Raw genomic sequence first — 21,490 nt, 5'->3', positions numbered from 1 at the left:
GTGCTACGTCCTGTTGCGCTTGCCCTCGTATCCGTAGAGTACCCACCATAAGGGAACCATCGTCAGAGGAATCAGCCCCATTCGTCGCAGGAAAGTGTACGTGAAGGGTTACTCCACGTGCTTGCCTGTTGGTTCTGGGGAGAACGGGCCGTAGAAAGGAACCGTCGCCCCCTTCACTCCGTTAATTAAAAAATAAAAATTTACAGAAAATTCAAAAATAAAATAAAAACGGTGGGGTCTAAAACCAAACCCAAGTGCCTCCTATAGACACTAAGTAAGAAATGGAGAATCTCAGCCAGCGAGAGGGTGTATACTGCAGGGGAGAAGCTAACTTTTTTTCTGGTTTACTTAGTGTCCTCCTAGTGGCCAGCAGCATAACACCCACGGTCTCTGTGTTCCCCAATGAGGCGTAGGAGAAATAAGACATATTTTCAGTTGTTAAACACATTTTTGTTAATTATATAATTCCACATGTGTTAATTCATAGTTTTGATGCCTTCAGAGTGAATCTACAATTTTCATAGTCATGAAAATAAAGAAAACTCTTTGAATGAGAAGGTGTGTCCAAACTTTTGGTCTGTACTAATATTATTTTTATATATATATATATATATATATATATATATATTATATATATATATATATATATATATATATATATATATATATATATACACCCACTGTATGTGTGTGTGTGTGTATATATATATATATATATATATATATATATATATATTATATATATATATATATATATATATATATATATATATATATATATATATATATATATATATATATATTACATATACACACACACACATACAGTGGGTATGGAGAGTATTCAGACCCCTTTAAATTTTTCACTCTTTCATTGCAGCCATTTAGTAAATTTAAAAAAGTTCATTTTTTCTCATTAACCCCTTCACGACCAGTGACAGCGTATGCGTCATGAAAGTCGGTGCCATTCCGACCAATGACGCATACCCTGTGTCATGACTTCAAAGCCCTATGCGTCATGACTTCAAAGCCCCCCTGCTGGTCGGGTGACCTAGGTCACTGAAAGGTAACCCGACTCGCAGATACAGGGGGCTTTGTACTTCACCACGGGGGGCGTGGCTTCGCCCCCACATGGCTACGATCGCTCTGATTGGCTTTTTCACTTTTAACAGCCAATCAGAGCGATAGTAATATTTCATCAATGAAAATTGATGAAATATTACAATCCAACCGTGTCCGACACTGCTGTAACATCGGACATGGCTGGTGACACCGATCCGACCCCCCACCAGTTAACGGGGGCGATCTGCCCCCCGCCACTGAATGTGCCGGCCCCGCTGTCATCATCTGCCCCCCCCTCGCCTTCCCTCCGCTCCCCCCGCCTTCCAATCGCCCCCCCCTCCCACCCCCCGGTACTCACCGAGTGCCGCTATGGCTCCCGGTGTCCCGCGGTCCCGGACCATGGGCGCCGCCATATTGGAACATGGCGGGCGCATGCGCAGTGCACCCGCCGGCTGCAATTTCCTTTCATTCATTTTGATCACTGTGATAAACTCTCACAGTGATCAAAATAGAATGAAAAGTAAATAAACCCCCCGATTATCACCCCCATAGGCAGGAACAACTAATAAAATAAAGAAATGATTTTTATTTTTCCATTAGGGTTAGGGTTGGAAAGAGGGTTTGGGTTAGGGTTGGAAAGAGGGTTAGGGTTAGGGTTGGAAAGAGGGTTAGGGTTGGAAAGAGGGTTAGGGTTGGAAAGAGGGTTAGGGTTGGAAAGAGGGTTAGGGTTGGAATTAGGGGTTAGGGTTGGAATTAGGGGTTAGGGTTGGAATTAGGGGTTAGGGTTGGAATTAGGGGTTAGGGTTGGAATTAGGGGTTAGGGTTGGAATTAGGGGTTAGGGTTGGAATTAGGGGTTAGGGTTGGAATTAGGGGTGTGTTGGGGTTATGGTTAGGGTTGGGATTAGGGTTAGGGATGTGTTGGGGTTAGGGCTGTGGATAGGGGTGTGTTAGGGTTAGGGTTGAAGTTAGAATTGAGGGGTTTCCACTGTTTAGGCACATCACGAGGGTCTCCAAACGCAACATGGTGCAACCATTGATTCCAGCCAATTTTGCGTTTAAAAAGTCAAACGGTGCTCCTTCCCTTCCAAGCCCCGACGTGTGCCCAAACAGTGGTTTACCCCAACATATAGGGTATCAGCGTACTCAGGAAAAATTGCACAACAACTTTGGGGGTCTAATTTCTCCTGGTACCCTTGGGAAAATAAAAAATTGGGGGCTAAAATATTTTTGAGGAAAAAATTTTTTTTTTTTTTTATTTTCACGTCTCTGCGTTATAAACTTCTGTGAAGCACTTGGGGGTTCAAAGTGCTCACCAGGCATCTAGATAAGTTCCTTGGGGGGGGTCTAATTTCCAAAATGGGGTCACTTGTGGGGAGGTTTCTATTGTTTAGGCAGATCAGGGGCTCTGCAAACGTAACGACGACCGCAGACCATTCCATCAAAGTCAGCATTTCATAATGTCACTACTTCCCTTCTGAGCCCCGACGTGTACCCAAACAGTGGTCCCCACCCACATATGGGGTACCAGCGTACTCAGGACAAACTGGACAACACCTTTTGGGGTCCAATTTATCCTGGTACCCTTGTGGAAATAAAAAATTATTTTTTAGTGCGCAATTTTTTTGAGAAAAAAAAAAAAATTATTTTCACGGCTGTGCATTATAAACTTTTGTGAAGCACTTGGGGGTTCAAAGTGCTCACTATGCATCTAGACAAGTTCCTTAGGGAGTATAGTTTCCAAAATGGGGTCATTTGTGGGAGAGCTCCAATGTTTAGGTACACAGGGGCTCTCCAAACACGACATGGTGTCCGCTAACGATTAAAAGTAATTTGCATTTCAAAAAGTCAAATGGCGCTCCTTCCCTTCTGAGCCCTGCCATGCGCCCAAACAGTGGTTCCCCCCCCCCACATATGGGGTACCAGCGTACTCAGGACAAACTGGACAACTCCTTTTGGGGTCCAATTTCTCCTGGTACCCTTGTGAAAATTAAAAATAGCGTGCTAAAAAATCATTTTTGAGGAAAAAAAAATATTTTTTATTTTCACTGCTCTGTGTTATAAACTTTTGAGAAGCACTTGGGGGTTCAAAGTGCTCACTACACATCTAGATAAGTTCCATAAGGGGTCTAGTATCCAAAATGGGGTCACTTGTGGGGGAGCTCCAATGTTTAGGTGCACAGGGGCTCTCCAAACACGATATGGTGTCCGACAACGATTGGAGCTAATTTTCCATTCATAAAGCCAAATGGTGCTCCTTCCCTTCCGGACCCTGCCGTACGCACAAACAGTGGTTTATGACCACATATGAGGTATCGGTGTACTCAGGAGAAATTGCCCAACAAATTTTAGGATCCATTTTATCCTGTTGCCCATGTGAAAATGAAAAAACTGAGGCTAAAAGAAAATTTTTGTGAAAAAAAGTACTTTTTTTTTTTACAGATCAATTTGTGAAGCACCTGGGGGTTCAAAGTGATCATCATGCATATAGATAAGTTACTTGGGGGGTCTAGTTTCCAAAATGGGGTCACTTGTGGGGGAGCTCCAATGTTTAGGCACACAGGGGCTCTCCAAACGCAACATGGCAACTGCTAAATATTCCAGCATATTTTTCATTCAAAAAGTCAAATGGTGCTCCTTCCCTTCTGAGCCCTGCCATGCACCAAAACAGTGGTTTATGACCACATATGAGGTATCGGTGTACTCAGGAGAAATTGCCCAACAAATTTTAGGATCCATTTTATCCTGTTGCCCATGTAAAAATGAAAAAAATTGATGCTAAAAGAAAATTTTTGTTGGAAAAATTAAAATGTCAATTTTTTCGTTCCACGTTGCTTTAGTTCCTGTGAAACACCTAAAGGGTTAATAATCTTCTTGAATGTAGTTTTGAGTAGCTTGAGGGGTGCAGTTTTTAGAATGGTGTCACTTTTGGGTATTTTCTGCCATATAGACCCCTCAAAGTGACTTCAAATGTGAGGTGGTCCCTAAAAAAAAAAAATGGTTTTGTAAATTTTGTTCTAAAAATGAGAAATCGCTGGTCAACTTTTAAACCTTATAACTTCTTAACAAAAAAATATTTTGTTTCCAAAATTGTGCTTATGTAAAGTAGACATGTGGGAAATGTTATTTAGTAACTATTGTGTGTCACATAACTCTGGTTTAACAGAATAAAAATTCAAAATTTGAAAATTGTGAAATTTTCTAAATTTTCGCCAAATTTCTGATTTTTTTCACAAATAAACGCAAAAATTATCGACCTAAATTTACCACTGACATGAAGCCCAATATGTCACGAAAAAAACAATCTCAGAATCGCTAGGATCCGTTGAAGCATTCCTGAGTTATTACCTCATAAAGGGACACTGGTCAGAATTGCAAAAAATGGCCTGGTCATTAAGGTCAAAATAGGCTTGGTCATGAAGGGGTTAATGTACACTCTGCACCTCATCTTCAGTGGAAAAAAAAAAAAGGTAGAAATTTTTGCAAATTTATTAAAAAAGAAAAACTGAAATATCACATGGTCATAAGTATTCAGACCCTTTGCTCAGTATTGAGTAGAAGCACCCTTTTGAGCTAGTACAGTCATGACTCTTCTTGGGAATGATGCAATAAGATTTTCACACCTGGATTTGGGGGATCCTCTGCCGTTCTTCCTTGCAGATTCTCTCCAGTTCCGTCAGCTTGGATTGTGAACGTTGGTGGACAGCCATTTTCAGGTATCTCCAGAGATGCTCAATTGGGTTTAGGTCAGGGCTGTTGCTGGGCCAGTCAGGAATGGTCACAGTTGTTCTGAAGCCACTCCTTTGTTATTTTAGCTGTGTGCTTAGGATCATTAGGGTCATTGTTTTGTTGGAAGGTGAACCTTCAGCCAAGTCTGAGGTCCAGAGCACTCTGGAAGAGGTTTTCATCCAGGATATTCCTGTATTTGGCCGTATTCATGTTTCCTTCAATTGCAACCAGTCGTCCAGTCCCTGCAGCTGAAAAACACCCCCATAGCATAATGCTGCCACCACCATGTTTCACTGTTGGGCCTGTATTGGGCAGGTGATGAGCAGTGCCTTGTTTTCTCCACACATACCGCTTAGAATTATCACCAAAAAGTTCTACCTTCATCTCATCAGACCAGAGAATCTTATTTCTCATAGTCTGGGAGTAATTTCTGTGTTTTTTAGAAAATGCTATGCGTGCTTTCATATGTCTTGCACTGAGGAGAGGTTTCTGTCAGGCGACTCTGCCATAAAGACCCGACTGGTGGAGGGTTGCAATGATAGTTGACTTTCTACCATCTCCCTACTGCATCTGTGGAGCTCAGCCACAGTGATCTTGCGGTTCTTCTTTACCTCTCTTACCAAGGCTTTTCTCCCACGATTGCTCAGTTTGGCTGGATGGCCAGGTCTAGGAAGACTTCTGGTGGTCTCAAACTTCTTCTATTTAAGGATTATGGAGGCCACTGTGCTCTTAAGAACCTTGAGTACTGCAGAAATTCTTTTGTAACCTTGGCCAGATGTGTGCCTTGCCACAATTCTGTCTGAGCTCCTTGGCCAGTTCCTTTGACCTCATGATTCTCACTTGGTCTGACATGCACTGTGAGGTCTTTATCGACAGGTGTGTGCCTTTCCAAATCAAGTCCTATCAGTTTAATTAAACAGAGCTGGACACCAATGAAGGAGTAGAACCATCTCAAAGAGGTTCACAAGGAAATGGACAGCATGTGACATAAATATGAGTATCTGAGCAAAGGGTCAAAATACTTATGACCATGTGATATTTCAGTTTGTCTTTTTTAATAAATTTGCAAAAATTTCTACATTTTGTTTTCAGTCAAGTTGAGGTGCATAGTGTACATAAATGAGAAAAAAAAAATGAACTTTTTTGAATTTACCAATGAAACAAAGAGTGAAAAATTTAAAGGGGTCTGAATACTTTCCGTACCCACTGTATATACAGAGAAGATTGGGCTATATTCTCAGGAATAGAGAGGCGCAGAAACAGAAGAAAAACATCGTCAGATTCAGGAGAACAGAGGATTTTACACCAGGTAAAAATATTACTTATTTATTGCAAGTAACAGGTCATGGGTCCCACAATATTAAAAAGGGCACTCCACAATGTACCGGCCATGCACATATGACATACACATGTCTCACCTCTTTGTCCAGGTTCTGGAAGCCGTACTGTTCGCAGATGGAGAGAAGCTTCTTTCTGTTCAGGTGACCATCGCGGGTGATGCCGAGATCTTCACATATTAGCTGGAGCTTCTCGTCTACCCAGTCCTGTTCTGGTGACAGAACCGTCTGGGAAGCGCTGAGATCGTCCGGATTCCAAAACCGAAGCTGCCCTGATGGTAAACACATTAGCATATGATCAATAGGAGAGATGGATGCTATGCCCCGGAGCAGCATTAAAGGGCATGTAGATTATTTGTACAGTAACTTCCTTTTTCATTCTTCCTTGCCCTGATGTTTCCTGGGATATGGAAGAAAATCTCTATATAGGGTCGCCATCATTTACCACTCCATTACCTCGCATTGAAATAGTAATCAGCCCCATACACGTCCCGCTGTTCTCCAGCGAACGCTGCCGAAGGTTTAACGCTCATCCAATTAGTCATTTACTTAAAGTGTCACAGCAGAGGAAAGTAAACTTGCAAATATCCACAAACGCAACGTGAGATCTCGTCAGGATAACGAAAGATCTTCAGCACATCCGTCAGTAACAGACTACAGAGATTATTTGGACCTACATTGGCGGCACTGTGGGGTCCCCGATATACACTAATGGGCAGACTATCCTCCGCTTCTTACAGGAGAACATCCTAAATGTTTTCTACTTTTACAATTACAGCGCATTTACATATTTGATAATCCAGCCATTTGATAATCCAGCCATTGATGCCAGGTTAAAAGGAAACCTATATAACTATAGAATGGTCATCAAAGACTTCAGATCACCAGACATGTCTATTCTGGACTACTGGGTGCTATTTAATGAATTTTGCTGTATATGTCGTATTTATGTTTTTATATTCAGACACACAGATGCAGTTCTCTTGTTGTCCTGGAGGTGGCGCTCTTTAAACAACATAAAGTCATCAAGCGCGTGACTGCGGCCATTTAGGAGTCCAGTCTGGTGGGTATGAAGGGGTGCACAGCTTTTGAACACTTTTGTAGCTCCCTCCAAAATCAGGAGATTTGGGGGCTGTTCAGACATTGCATACAAGGACCATTATAATGGCTTCCTAGGGGGGCAGATCCTCCTTGTCAGTTCTCACTGCAATTCTAGTATTCTATTCACTGTCCCTGAACAGTGGGGGTGTCACAATTTGGGGGTCCAGATAAATGCCATATATGTGATGCAGGAGTCTATGAAGGCGCCTGAATAACCTGCAATATATGATAATCTCGTAACAAGATAGTGATACAATGCGGGATTACAGGAGCCAAAGACTTATGAAAGTCGATCCTCTGCAGGGAAAACGCAGACAATCAAATCCCAGCAACGTTTGATACTTTGTAACACGCCGCTGCATAGTGACCAACTGTGGCCATTCATGTGAGGGGACACTTACAGTCAGATTTATTATCCACCTTTGTCTTTGTTTCAATTTCTCACCATTTTGCAGATCTCTGCTTACTAATCAGTGAATGGAAGTGTCGATCACTGCAAGGGTGGTGGTCCGCCAGGTCTATTATGGATCACTCCCCGTTATGGATCCGTGCACCTCGTTATGATCAGGTAGGAGGGTGCACCAGAAGGTTTCCATTCACTGACAAGGAGCAGAGATCATTCCACCAATATGGAATTGATCTGAAAATTTGCAAAAGTTATTAAAGTAGATCGAAGATAAGTTGCCAGGAAAAGCCACCCATGTGCGACTTAGAGGGGCTGACGACTAATCCTGGATGATCCCTACAATGGAGCTGGAAAGAGCGTGACAACTTTGCCTCTACCATCTCCATCTTTGGCCATAACGTAATCATCAGTCATGGTGCAGCCCAGAGAAAGCCCCTGCTCCTTCCTACTTAGCAGGGGTCAGAGTAGTCATTAGGAAATGTCACTTATGCCTTTAAAAACCGTTATCGCGCCATTCAGATTCCCGGGTCACGTACGCTCTTGATGATTGACAGTTTGGACTGGCAGCCAACTGTCCGTTCTGCTATGATGCTAGCAAAAGCACTTGGCCTCTGCAGCATCAGATGAGCATAGGAGAAGGATGGCCGGATCGAGGGCCCAAAAGTGCGCCCTGCACAGTTGTCGGGCAGTGCTTACAAAACAATAATGGCTCATGCATACGAGCGTATAAATCGGACGAGTGTCATCTGATTTTTAAAGGGACAACACTCAGACCCATGCTATAAATAGGGCTGTTCCAAAGAATTATTATTTTATCAGTCTGAGAGTCTGTAAAAGAAAAAAAAAAAAACGCAGCATGCATTGCTGTCATCCCAGTTTCGTCCATTTAATTCTATAGGGGCAAGGAGAAAAAAAAAAAAAAAAAAATCAGATCCCACCAGTGCGGCATCTGATATTTACGGATAGATTTCTGCTATAAACTCAGGAAACCCATGTGATGATTTTATGTGGTTGTATGGAAATGGATCTCATACAGAAGTATAAAACACACAAGGATGAAAATTAGAAAAAAAAATTTATTTTTTTTTTTTTCATGAAACTCGGACTATTTTCCTCCGTAGGCAACCGGAAGCTTGGAGGTGCAGACTTCTTGCCTAAGTGAATGTCCCCCCCCCCCCCCCCGATAGAAAACTTCTTAAGAACAAAGTGGATTTTTAATAAGCGGTAAGTTGCAAAAGATGCTCGTTTTTACAATCACTCTGCAAGTTTAACCATGTATGATGTTGAGACTACCCCTTTAAAATAAATAGGAACCAAAAAGACTGGAGTGTAGAGGGCAGAGCTTGTGCCTTAAAGGGGTTGTCCTCTACTCAGACAATGAATCTGAATCTTTATGTTCTCACCCAGTACTCGTCCTTACATCGATGACGTCTTAGCATGACACTTCCCATAAACAACTTCTTTTCAGGGAGTGGCAAGTGGCAACATTTTAGTCTGGATGTTTGTAAATGCCGTTAAACCCTTACTTACCTTCTGCTTCGTACTCGTCGCCCTCTTCACTTCTCCAAAGCTGAAAACATAAGAAAGATGAAATGAGATAAGGAATCGGAAGCAGAAATTTGGAGAAAAGTTAAAAAGACACAGATATCAGAAAACCCTCAACATTAACCCTCACAAGCTTAGATTCTATAGTTCTATCTAAAATGCCAGTGTCTAAACAGGAACAGTCTTAACTTTAGAGGTCTTTTACTTGACCAAGGGGGTCACCATAGGTTAAAAGTATGCAACATATAAAAAAAAAAAAAAAAATGGCTTCCAAGGGCGAAAAAGGCGGGGGTCTCACGGAGCTTTTGCTTTGTGCAGCAGCTGGATGGTGGGGCGTGAGGGTCGCACCTATTAACACACCATGGTCTGAAAAAGAAAGGGAGGCTCTATTGTGCACGCTCATGGAGGCGATCCTCCAGATGGTCAGGGGGCTACACCTCGCAGCTCAGGACCCTGTAGGAGCATCTGTAACTCATGTTGTGGAAAACCCGGCAATTGCCTACGCTCTGCCATCTGCTTCATACACCGGACTTTTGTTCTCCTCAGGAACTGGGAATGATGGAAGCATGGGACAAGCTGATTAGTTGGAGCAAAAACAATTCCATGGACGGCCATTGATTTCAGTGGGCACTACGTTGTGCTTAGTTATCCCCCCCGACTAGGGATCCCCTTAGGTGTCTACTACACGGATGGGTAACACAGCTGTTTAGACCTGGGATGGGAACGTTGCGGCTTTCACCTTTTAATCAGCGTCTTCTTGGTTTACAGGACAAGCAGCAATTTCTGTTGATCTGTTAATGTGGAGAGGTGAAAGCATAAGACAATCAGCGCGGTGCACATGCGGATTAGGTGGAGGATTGTCTGTGGTTGGGTTGCAGCAACGGATTTGTGTCTGGACATAGTTAATGTATTTCTTCCTAGGGCTGCGATCGCATTGTGTCCGACAAAAAACAGATTATAAGAGCAGGCAATTTAAGAAAAGCGATCCCCTGCGAGGGACGATGTAGACAATCATACCCCAGAGCAACATCTGATATTAAGTGAGATGCGTTGCTACAAAGTGATCAGACACGGCCATTCATGTAAGGAAATGTTTTAAGCCAGATTTGACCAGCGTTTCAGTTTTTCACCATTTTCAAGATCTCTGCTGGCAGTCAGTGAATAGAAACTCTGACCATGTCCAAGTGACAAAAGACGCAGGGTTCGTTACAATGAGGCAGAAGTCTCCCTACTAGTGATCCACACACCCGACGTAAAGTTAAGAGTGTGTGTCCATTTATTGACAGTAAACAGAGGTGAAAAAAAAAAAAAGGAGTAAGGAATTCATATGCATCATTGTAGGACTTAGTATACAATAAATATAAGTACATTGATCGGACATCACTATGATGCAAACAAAAGCGTACTTTTTTCATCTGTATCAAGGCTGCGATTCCAGATCTCTTGACCTAAACTACCAGCGTCAGAAGCAATAATAATGCTGGCAGTTAAACATTCCGGCTTATATATAAATTGGGAAAAGTCTGCCCTGATGCCCCTCTCCCATGCCCTGATGCCACGACTGGAGGCCCTCTCCTCATTACCTATTGTACCCAGTTTCAAATATCTAGGTGTTAACATATCTCAAAGCAGTTTGTTGGATTTGCGGCTCAACATAAACCCATTGTTGGAAATGGTTAAAGCTAAATTTCTAATCTGTAGTAAACTCCCGCTTTCTGTAGCCGGACATATTAATTTAATCAAAATGATACTGCGCCCTAAGCTCAGCTACTCTTCAGCACAGTGCCGTGGTAGTACCCCGATCCTTCTTTGCAAATTTGAACTCTCAAATTACGTCTTTTATATGGGGAAAAACTAGGCCCAAACTCAGGTTGTCCACCCTGCAAAGACCAAAAAAGGAAGGTGGGGCAGCACGACCAGACTTTTTTCTATATTATCTGGCTGGACAGGCCAAAGCCATATGCAAGTGGATGCCTGATGATCACCTCCCTAACTTTGAAAGTCACTTGCTCCATGCTGCACGAGTTAGCTATCCACTGGGCTTCCTAGAGTCGGAAAAAATAAATGTCCCCGTTTGCTGCCCCTGCTTCGCCTGGCACGATCAGTGTGGATTAAGAGAGTAATTGGATTTGGAGACATAGTGGCTGAAATGCCCCTGTGGAATAATGGTTATTTTCCGGCATTGCTTGAACACCCGTCTGCCGAGTTCTGGACTCAACACAATGTTTCCTCGGTAAGCGATTTGCACGATCATGGAACCTTGGTGTCTTTTGAACAATTACAGGTCAAATGTAACGTCCCAAGATCCCAATTTTTCCATTATCTACAATTGAGGTCGGCCTTTATCCCAATATTTCTCATGTGTGATTGAAACAAAGCTATATTGTCTCTGCCCTTGATAGGCATCCTTAAATCGCAAGGTCCCCTAGGGTCTCATTTCCACTTTGTACACATATATGCTATCGGTAGGGGCGGAATCCGCCATAAACTTGGTTAAAGGGAAGTGGGAGAGGCTCATCCCCGATGCACAGGGAGAAGAATGGGGAGAAATTCTGGAATTTCCGATTGGGGTGTCTCCGTCTATCAATAACAGATTATTATATATTATAATCATATCTGACCCCGACCCGACTATTTAGGATGGGCTGATTCCAATCATCGGAATGTTTGAGATGTCACTCATTGGATGCAGACTTTATACACATGATTTGGCAATGCCCTATTATTGCACAATATTGGAAGGAGGTGACGTCATTATTAACTCCCCTGGTACAAGCTCCTGTTCCCCCTGAGCCGCTGGTTTGCCTGTTTGGGGTGTGGGGATGATGAATCTTGGGGTCATTATATTGGGATCTTTTTACAGGAAACTTTATTTATGGCACGAAAGGTTCTGGCTCTGCGTTGGATGGGGAACTTATGTCCCTCCCTCAGGATTTGGATCGATTTGGTGAATGCGGTTACTCCATATGAGCGTACGCTGTATCGAAATAGAGGGTGCCCGGGCAAATTCGAAAAGATCTGGGAGAGGTGGAATTCCTCTCATCTTACCTTGTAGGAGGGAGACATTGCATAATAATTAGCTGATTATGTGGAACTAGGCTGCGAACTGGTAGTTATAGTTTAGTTTAGAAAGTTAAAAAGACTTTATTGTTCGAATAACAATACAAAAGCTTGCATGATTAACCTGACACTACATTTTATTCCATATGTAAACTGACATATGCATTTTGTTTTATATCTAATACTGTGGAAAGTGTATATACTTTATGCAATGCTTATCACATACAAGTGTGTATGTTGTTTGTCTTGTTTATGGTTTAATAAACCAAGTTAAAAAAAATAATAATGCTGTGTAGGGATTCAACTTGCTCAGGAGCCACGGGAGTCAATCAGGAGGCACGTTCCTTTTAAAAGTTCACAGGGTTTATTGCTTCATAACCCATATAAAGCAGCACATAACACAAGGAATAGCCTTTAGCTCAGGCGAAAGCAAGCATAAGTGTCCATGATTTCAGGCTCAGTCCTGGAGCCTCAGCAACCCAGGAGGCTTATCCCTCCTCACATACAGCTAATATCCACAGGCCTCACCGGGTCAGCAGCCTCAGCATGTAGTCTTCAGGAAGGTAGCACACCTTCCTACACCTAGGCCTGCCGGGATCTTCCACATTGCCCAATCAGATCCATGCGCTCTCTCTCATGTGACCTACTCTGGTTACCTTATAGGGTCCGTAGCCACGCCCAGCGGGTCACATGGCTATGACCTCATCACAGGTCCTTCAAGTATTCATACACATATCCTTTATTATGACACTCTTAAAAACACCCCTGGGTGGATTTGTAGATGATTGATCCGCCCCTCTCATCAATCATCTGAAGGCTTCTTCCCGACACATTGGAATGACAGATCAGCTCTGCTGATCAGCACATGAGCAAGCCTTCATCTCAAGGCCACCCACCTTGAGATACATAACGATCCTTCAGCATCCTATACCCATTACCACAATGAATATGACTGTAGGCCCGTCCTGGGACACCCACACAGCGCCCCCTAGTGGACATAGTGGTCACTGCACCACAGCTGGCAGTTTGGGTCACAAAATTAGGCTTGTGCCTGAATGAGAAAATACAGCCGCAACATGGTAGCAAAAATGTTGCCATACAATTTCAATACAAGCCAGCTATCCTGCCATCCCCGGCCCAGCATGCAGGTATTTTCAATGGGGTGAGAAGAATAAGCTAGACTTCTGAAGGCAGCTTATCAGCCTTGGAAAGGCAGGATTGGGCATGCTGAAATCAACATGTCCAACTAGAAAAAACAACAAACATAAGCTGGTGTCCAGTCCCACTGAAATTGCTGCATTCTCCGGACCTAAGCCTTACATAAATAAGACCCCTTATATTTAGAAGACCCATTTAGTGATTGCATGCCTATAAAAATAAGACCTTGACGTCTTCCAGCAGCCATGTTCCTTTCTACCCCGACTTGTCACTAATCACCTGTCTCCTATAAATCTCCCACCGCCAGAATTGTAAATTTCTTAAATAAAACTGCGAAGCAATTAAGTTGCGCTGACGGCCGGAACAAGCGTCTCTGCGCTCAGCCGGTTATTACTTTGCATCTTCCCCATGGGTGCAGGACGATATAATGAACACACGGCCGGTCTGGCTGATTAAATAAGGTTGGACGAACTATTAATATTAAACAGCGGGTCGCCACCGCATTCATTATGTAGTCAGTGACTGGATCCCCGCAGGGGAACTGGATAACTATTCACTTGTGATTCGCATTCTTACACTCTATCCATTGCAGGTGAGAGGAGCAATAATTCAGTGGCTAAGGTTACTGTAAGAGCAAAACAAGACGGCCGTACACCATAGATATCGGTCCGTGACATTAACACCCCTTCTACAAGCTTGTGTTATTAAAGGGTAGATAGAAGAAGCGGCAGCCAGACAGCTTCTACAATGGCTTACCATCATTGGAGACAAAGGATAGGGCATGCTGAAATTCAACATGCCCAATCCTTCTCCATTACCTTCCCCCCACCTCCATAAACATTGCATGGTGCCACTGAGATTGGCCAAGGCTCATCTACGGGCACGGAGGAATCCGACTGGTAACCCATTTGGACAAGTTAAAACCTGGGAAGGAAAGGGCAGAAACATGGCAATTTTTAGTATCTTGTGTCTTCATTCCATTCCATTTTGGGCCTCAGCGCCAGAAAAAAAAAAAATGAAGACTAGGCCTAGGACCAGAGAGCTATAGCATAAGGAGTCAGGTCAGGGAGAGAGATTTATTGTGTAACCCCTGCCTTCTCCTCTGTATTACACTTTGGGGTCTGGAGAGACCTCTGTGGATAATAAAACATCTTTCGATTAAGAGATTTTATTTGCACAGACTCAAATGTCTGAATTTGGCCCAAACCAATTTTGAACCAGTCACTTATGTCAAGTCTATAGATTTGCTTGCATGGTAAAACCCCTTTAATGCCAATTTAATAGCAGAAAATCTGATTCCTTTGTCTTTTATTGGAGATCTATGTAGAAAACAAGTGGCGGATGAACTGATGGCGCATTTTGGGAAGTTCAGGGCAACGCTATAGAAAGTTTCCACTGGTGCCGGAGATGTAAAGTAACCTAACAGTGCAGAGATTTATCTCGATGCATTCTTGATGAATGATACAATTAGGAGATGATGGTGGGTGGGTGACAGGCCTCGAGAGAGCTTGCTCATGTGAAACAAGCCCATTATATAGAGGATTCTCAGATACTCATGGATGGGGAACGACAGACCTGCACAAAACCCACTCTGCCCCAATTAGTGGGGAAACGGATGCTGAGGGCACAGCACCCACAAGCTCCTGAAGTATTCATTCTGGAGTGCAGCCAGCATTGTGGTCGGTGCGAGGTGTGCACCAGGACAAAAAGCTCTCCTTGTCACTACAACAAAGAGATTTACAAGTGGTTTTACTTCAAAGGACTCGGGGAGAGACACAAATGTGCAGCTTATGTAGGTGTGAGCAGAATTTATCACTTGCCTAATATTATGCTGACCCATTGAGGCCCAGACTCCACACAGTCTCTGCAGGTGTCCTGTAGTATCTGGGACAATACTCATCACCCCTCCCAAACACATTAGGCTAACGTCAGTCGAACCGGCTGATACTGATAGGTTCAGCCAATGGTCTAATGTGTATGGGGGCACTGGTCAACTGATGGAGATAAGTCCATCACTTTGATTTCTGAAGCGCTCCTCTGACCATTCCTGGTTCTGGTCAACCATTAACCTGCTATTAGAAAATCTCACAACCATGAAGTGGGTATGTGTTCTGCGTCACCTCCACATGATACCAGGACTCCAGGCTCCCAGCAGAACATTGCTCCACCACACGGCCTCAACCGGCTTTATTCTTCCCAAGACACATCCGGGTGCCATGTCTTCCTAAGGTAACTCACGCAAAAGTACTCGGACGTCCATATGAAGGAAAACATGACTTACTAAGCCAGGTCACCTTCTCCCATTACTCCATGGTCCAGTTCTAGAGCTTACATGCCCAATGGATAAGCATTGGATCATGGTCAGTGGCTAAACATCTCTATATACAAAAGGAACGTTATTTCAGAAACTTGTGGTGGAACAGTGGGATTGGATCAGACTAGCTACATTTTACTACCCTCACTTATAAGGGAGTCTGAGGTGGGTATTGACTCTATAGCCAGTTCACTGGTTGTTCTTCCTTGGACAGATCACTGGGAACGCCTCACCACAAGGCCTGGCATACATGGGGACCATCCCATCAAAAGGTCTGGGGCACACGTAGAACACCACACCAACACAAGGCCCAGCGTACACGGGGAATGCCCAACCACAAGGATTTGCATACAAGGGGATCATGTAGATGAATAGTACTGTTAAATACAGCTCACCACCTGCTTGATGTTCATGTGATCCATGCTGCAGGTAATAGCTGCCAATGCATAAACAAAACTGGTGAGCATCTAGGACGTACATGATAAAGTCCAATGATGTTTTGAAGTTCAGCACACGATGGTTGAAAATCCAATAATTTTTATTGTAAATCCAATAAATTGAAGGTACAGAATACTTTTTGCTGACGCACTTCGAGATGATACAATTAACAATGAAGTTGGATTGACTCGAAACGCGTCAGCAAAAGTATTCTGTACATTCTATACTTTAATAGTTTACAATAATGACAACTGCATTTTAAACCAGTCTCCTAGACTTCAAAACCTTAATTGTGCTTTAATCAAATACAGCCCCGGCATACACCAAGAACACCCCGCAGGAACCGGCATACATAGAGAACAGCCCGCAGGACCCGGCATACACCAAGAACACACAGCAAACCTTACTATGCGTCCATAACCTTCAACCCTAAAGATCTCCAACTATTGGCACATTTCTTCTTCTCTCTGTCATCCAGAAGCTAAAATACTAATGCGCGAAAATGTAGATTAATGTAGAGTAATGTAGGAATTACCGGGAAAAGACTCAAGAAGCAAAACATGGAGACATTAAATAACACCTGTCACAATGCAAATTACTTCAGAAGTATTAAGGTTATTAAGAGCCGAGCGCAGTTAGAGAAACTGCCGGCGTCTTACGAACCTTGTGGTGGTGGCAAGAGCTGCCATAGAAAGGCGTGATTTTCACTCTGAGGACAGGGAGGGAATACACCATTAATTGTATTGAAAGGAGCAGCTGTACCAGGCACGTAGCTCATCCCCGAGAAGAAAAAAAAACATGATCTATAAACCCCTGGAATCCAAATCGAGCGTGTCACGCTGGGAGGAGACGCCGATCAGTATTCACATCCCTACCCGGGCGCCACCTGTGTATCTGCTGCTCATTGTTAAAAAGCCTCAAGTCCTCGGGGGACGGAGTGTTCACCTGATCGCAGCGGGCTCCACATCTGCTTTATACTGACTTCTATGAACCCCTCCTGCATTTTATATTGAGATACCAAATTATATTTTTATTGCTTATACAGCGCCGCCAAATTTTTTTCTTCTGCAGCGGGAATGTGTTCACAACCAAACATCTCCATCACACAATATTTCTAGGATACAATCTACCCAACATTTACCGTATTTAAATTTATTTTTTTTTTAAGTTTCAAGGGGCTGCAAAACTCCATGAAAACATTCTCATAAACTGCTCACAATTATCTAAACAAAAGTGGTAATAATCAATATAATGATTCCTTCAGGCCAGAATACGGAGCACACACGGACAATTTATAGCCAGTGCTCCAATGTAAATGGCAGAAGAGTGCATGCAATGTGAAGGCAACTCCGGCATCGGTCCATTTGACGTTTCGATCCTAAATTCCGGCCCTTTCCGATTCTACTGCTCAACCCCCGAGTGATGAGTTTTTCTCTGTATACAATCACGGAATGGATTCCTACTCGGGCACCACTACTCTGATGGAGTGATGTATAATAGTACTATAGATTATATTGCATTGCAGAAGGGTAAAACGGAGCCTGTCAAGTCTGCAACTGCAATTGTTTTATTTTATTTAATAATAGCGGTGTGAATGCAATTTATAGGGAGTGTCCAGGACTAAAATACCAATGATACACCATCAAATCAGTTGAAATCTTGAGTTGCGGCCACCAAAAGTTGACAGTGTATGGACCAGCTCCGAACACTGGATAGTGGTCGTTCTTGGGTACTGCAGCTCAGCTCCCATTGAAATCAATGATCTCAGCTCAGTACCTGAAAACAGCCACTACACAACATACAACTCTGTGCAGCTATGGCTCTGTATACTATTTACTTCGGGCTGCTGTGGGAACTGCTAATAGCGGATTGTGGGCGTGCCACATGTTGGACCCCACCAATCAGATATTGATGACCCGTATCCATATAGCGGACACAGACAAGAGAGAGTCCTGTGCAAGAACAGTATATGGGCCCTTTGCAGCCCAAGAGCTCCTCATAATGCACAAATACTCCTAGTTTGGAGGTACAAATTGCCCCCCTTACCTCTTGGGCCACTGTGCGACCGCACAGGATGCACCAATGATACAGGCGCATCTGACTAATTAGAATATCACCAAAAAGTTTATTTATGTTCTTCAGTACAAAAAGTGAAAATCTCATTATATAGTCATTACAAACAGAGTGATCTATTTCAAGTGTTTATTTCCATGAGGTCCCTTCTGACAACACCATGGAGGACGCCCTCCTCCTCCTTACAGGAAAGCACACGAGAGGTTAAAAAGTCCCACCCCGCTCCCCTTCCCTCAGTGTTTTTCCTGTCCCTGCATGGAGGGACACAGGAGAGCAGCAGCAACAGCAGCTTACCGGGCTCAGGGGGATCGTGCAGCTTGTCTAAGATCCTTCCCCCTGTCAAGTGGCCCAGGGCCAAAACTCCCCGGTGGAGAGTCCCTCTGCCCCAAAGACCAGTCGAGCGGACATGCTCCTGGGTAAGCCGCTCCTCCCGGTGGGAGGCTCTTGGCACGGACGGCGGACAGCAGGCTTCTTCCGGAAGTCGCGGCCAGGAAAGACGTCGCACTTCCGGTGACGTCACTGACCGCGCAGGAGGAATGCAGAATATAGCGAGACCAGACTGAGTGCCTGGATCTCGCAGGGCGTACGGTGGCAGCATGGAAGAGCCAAGCAAGACGGATCAGGACGTAGGGACAAGGGAACCCCAGCTACGCCCCTGTCTACACCCAAGCGGACGGGCAAAGCCTCAAAATCCAAGCGATGTCCTGTTTGCCATACGAGACTTCTGAACACCTATATCAGGACCCTCTGACACCAGTACAGCCAAGATTGTAAGGGAGGAACACCCATCCATTTTATCAGAAATGAGGTCCCTCATCCGGGAGGAAGTGCAGGCCTCTATATCTAGCTTCTCTCACCCACAACCTCCCAGTCCAGGTCCGTGCCTTAAGAGGCCTAGGTGGGAGATGGAGCAAAGCTCAGATGACGGATCCCAACCCCCGGAATCTGACCGGGAGGAAGGCGGCAAAATTCTGACAGGAACGGGGCAGAAGATACCTTTTTTCTGCCGATGATACAGATGACTTGGTACAGGCAGTGAGAGATACAATGCAAGTGGGAGAGGACCCAAAACCACAGTCCATACAGGACTTAATATTCGGGAGCCTTAGGCCTGTTTCACACTTCATTTTTTGTCCAATCAGTCAAGATCCGCCGTTTTGCCAAAAAAAACAGATCCGCCATTTTGTTTGGCGGATCCGTTTTTTTTCCCATTGAGTTGCATTACCGGCGGATCTTGACGGATGGCCATCCGTTGGATCCGTTTTTTTGCGGACCCGCCAAAATTTTGCCGTCCACCGACATGCCCGAACGGACCATGCAACGTTTTTTCGGCCGGCAGGATCCGCACTTCACACTGCGCATGGCCAAAATACTTAACTCGGCCGCAAATTTAACCCTAAAGTCTGTTCGCTCTCTCTCTCCCCCGGGTTTTCACCAAATTGATGGCAGAAGTGGTGGCTTACCTAAGAAATCAGGGGGTCGTCATAGTACCATACCTGAACGACCTCCTATTGGCGGCAGGATCAGTGGAAGAACTGATTCGGCACACAGACCTGACCATCTCTATGATTGAATCATTTGGTTGGTCGATAAACACCCAAAACTCGGCCTTAACACTGGAGACCAGGAAGGTGTTTCTGGGGGTTCTGCTGGATTCCAGGTGCAGAACATCCTTCTTACCAGCAGAGAAGCAGGAGTTAATACAGAGCAGAGTCAAGGACCTATTAAAAAGCTGCGTCTCCATCAGATCAGCCATGAAGGTGTTGGGCCTGATGACAGCTTGCACATCCCTTGCGTCCGATGGGTGCAATTCCACTCAAGATTTCTGCAGAGAGACATCCTGTCTGTCTGGGATTGGCAACAGTCTTCTCTCAACCAGATAATGTCCTTTACCCCAGCGACAAAAAGATCACTACGCTGGTGGACCCAACCAAGAAATCTACAGGTGGGCATCCAGTGTATCGCCAGCCCATATGTGGTAATCACTACAGACGCCAGCGAATGGGGATGGGGAGCTCATCTATAAAGGGAAAAATCCTTCAGGGCAGATGGCCAGAAGAGATTCGTTGCAAGCCTTCCAACTACAGGTAACTCTACGCCGCATGGGAAGCTCTAAGGCAGAATCGGGCACATTCGAGGAATCAGCACGTCAGAATTTTCTCAGACAACATAACAGCGGTTTCATTCCTGAGACATCAAGGGGGACCCAGACAGACATTGAGCACTCCAGGATCTGGCAGGAAGAATCTTTTCCTGGGCAGAGTGGAAGGTCCTCTCGATATCGTCAGTTCATCTCGAGGGTTCTCAGAACGTGGTAGAACACTACCTGAGCAGACGGAGGAGCTGAACAAAGAGGTGTTCGAGTATCTGTGTCATTTATGAGGAACCCCTCGGATAGACCTGTTTGCGACCAGGAAGAACTCAAAGGTGCCCAGGTTCTACTCACTGAATCCGTTGATCGCTCCAGAGGCAGTCGACGCGCTGAGTCAGAAGTGGGACAGGTCCCTCTCTTACGCATTTCCTCAGCTAGCACTCATCCCCGCCATCCACAGAAAGAGCAAGCAAAGGTCCTCCTAATTGTTCCGTACTGGCTGAGAAGCTGGTTCCCACTACTATGAGCCATGGCAGTAAAAGATCCGATACTACTTCCTCAGAGGGAAGACAATCTATCAGGCTCCAGTCTTCCATCAGAACCCGGGAAAACTCCATCTGTCAGCATGGATCCTGAAAGCTCAGAGCTTGTCGGACCAGGTCATAACTACTATTCAGTCTAGCAGAAAGCCAGTAACCTCGGTAATATACTACAAGATCTGGAAGAGGTTCTGTTTGGAAGGTGGCAGGTCCAACCCTTTATCAGGCTCTCCAGATATCCCTGGGGTCTTGGACTTTCTTCAGGCCGGGTTTAATAAGGGATTTAGACCCAGTGCCCTAAAAGTCTAGATTTCTGCTTTGAGCAGTTACTTTGATTACCCCCTGGCCTCTCACCCATGGATAATACGGTTCGTCAGGGCAGTACAGGGAATGCGCCCTACTATTAGGAAGTTGACCACTCCTTGGGATTTAAACCTGATCCTCAGGTCTCTATGTAGAGAACCTTATTTTCCAGAAGAACAAATGTCCATTTCAACCCAAACGATTAAAACAACATTCTTAGTGGCTATTACCACAGCTAAATAAGTGGGGGAAATCTAGGCCTTGTCTACCCGGGACCCATATCTCCAGATCTGGAAGGATCAGATAATCTTAAAATTAGACCCCGTCTTTGTACC

General features: G+C 44.4%; 1 protein-coding gene across 5 annotated transcripts in view; it reads right to left on the bottom strand.

Moving 5' to 3' along the window:
• Window positions 1-21,490, bottom strand: part of NIN (ninein) — a 133,128-nt gene that overhangs the window by 64,570 nt on the left and 47,068 nt on the right. For all 5 annotated transcript variants that reach the window (XM_073577669.1, XM_073577671.1, XM_073577667.1 and 2 more), the window contains exons 5-6: window positions 9,164-9,203; window positions 6,208-6,398 (exon numbers count right to left, since the gene is read on the bottom strand). In XM_073577669.1, coding sequence (XP_073433770.1) covers window positions 6,208-6,398; window positions 9,164-9,203 — 231 coding nt within the window. The remainder of the gene's footprint in view (window positions 1-6,207; window positions 6,399-9,163; window positions 9,204-21,490) is intronic.

The sequence above is a fragment of the Dendrobates tinctorius genome, unplaced genomic scaffold (genome assembly GCF_039654945.1).
Source record: "Dendrobates tinctorius isolate UK_male_01 unplaced genomic scaffold, ASM3965494v1 ptg000057l, whole genome shotgun sequence".
In the NCBI taxonomy this organism is placed as follows: domain Eukaryota; kingdom Metazoa; phylum Chordata; class Amphibia; order Anura; family Dendrobatidae; genus Dendrobates; species Dendrobates tinctorius.
This window is presented reverse-complemented; position numbering and strand designations above follow the sequence as displayed.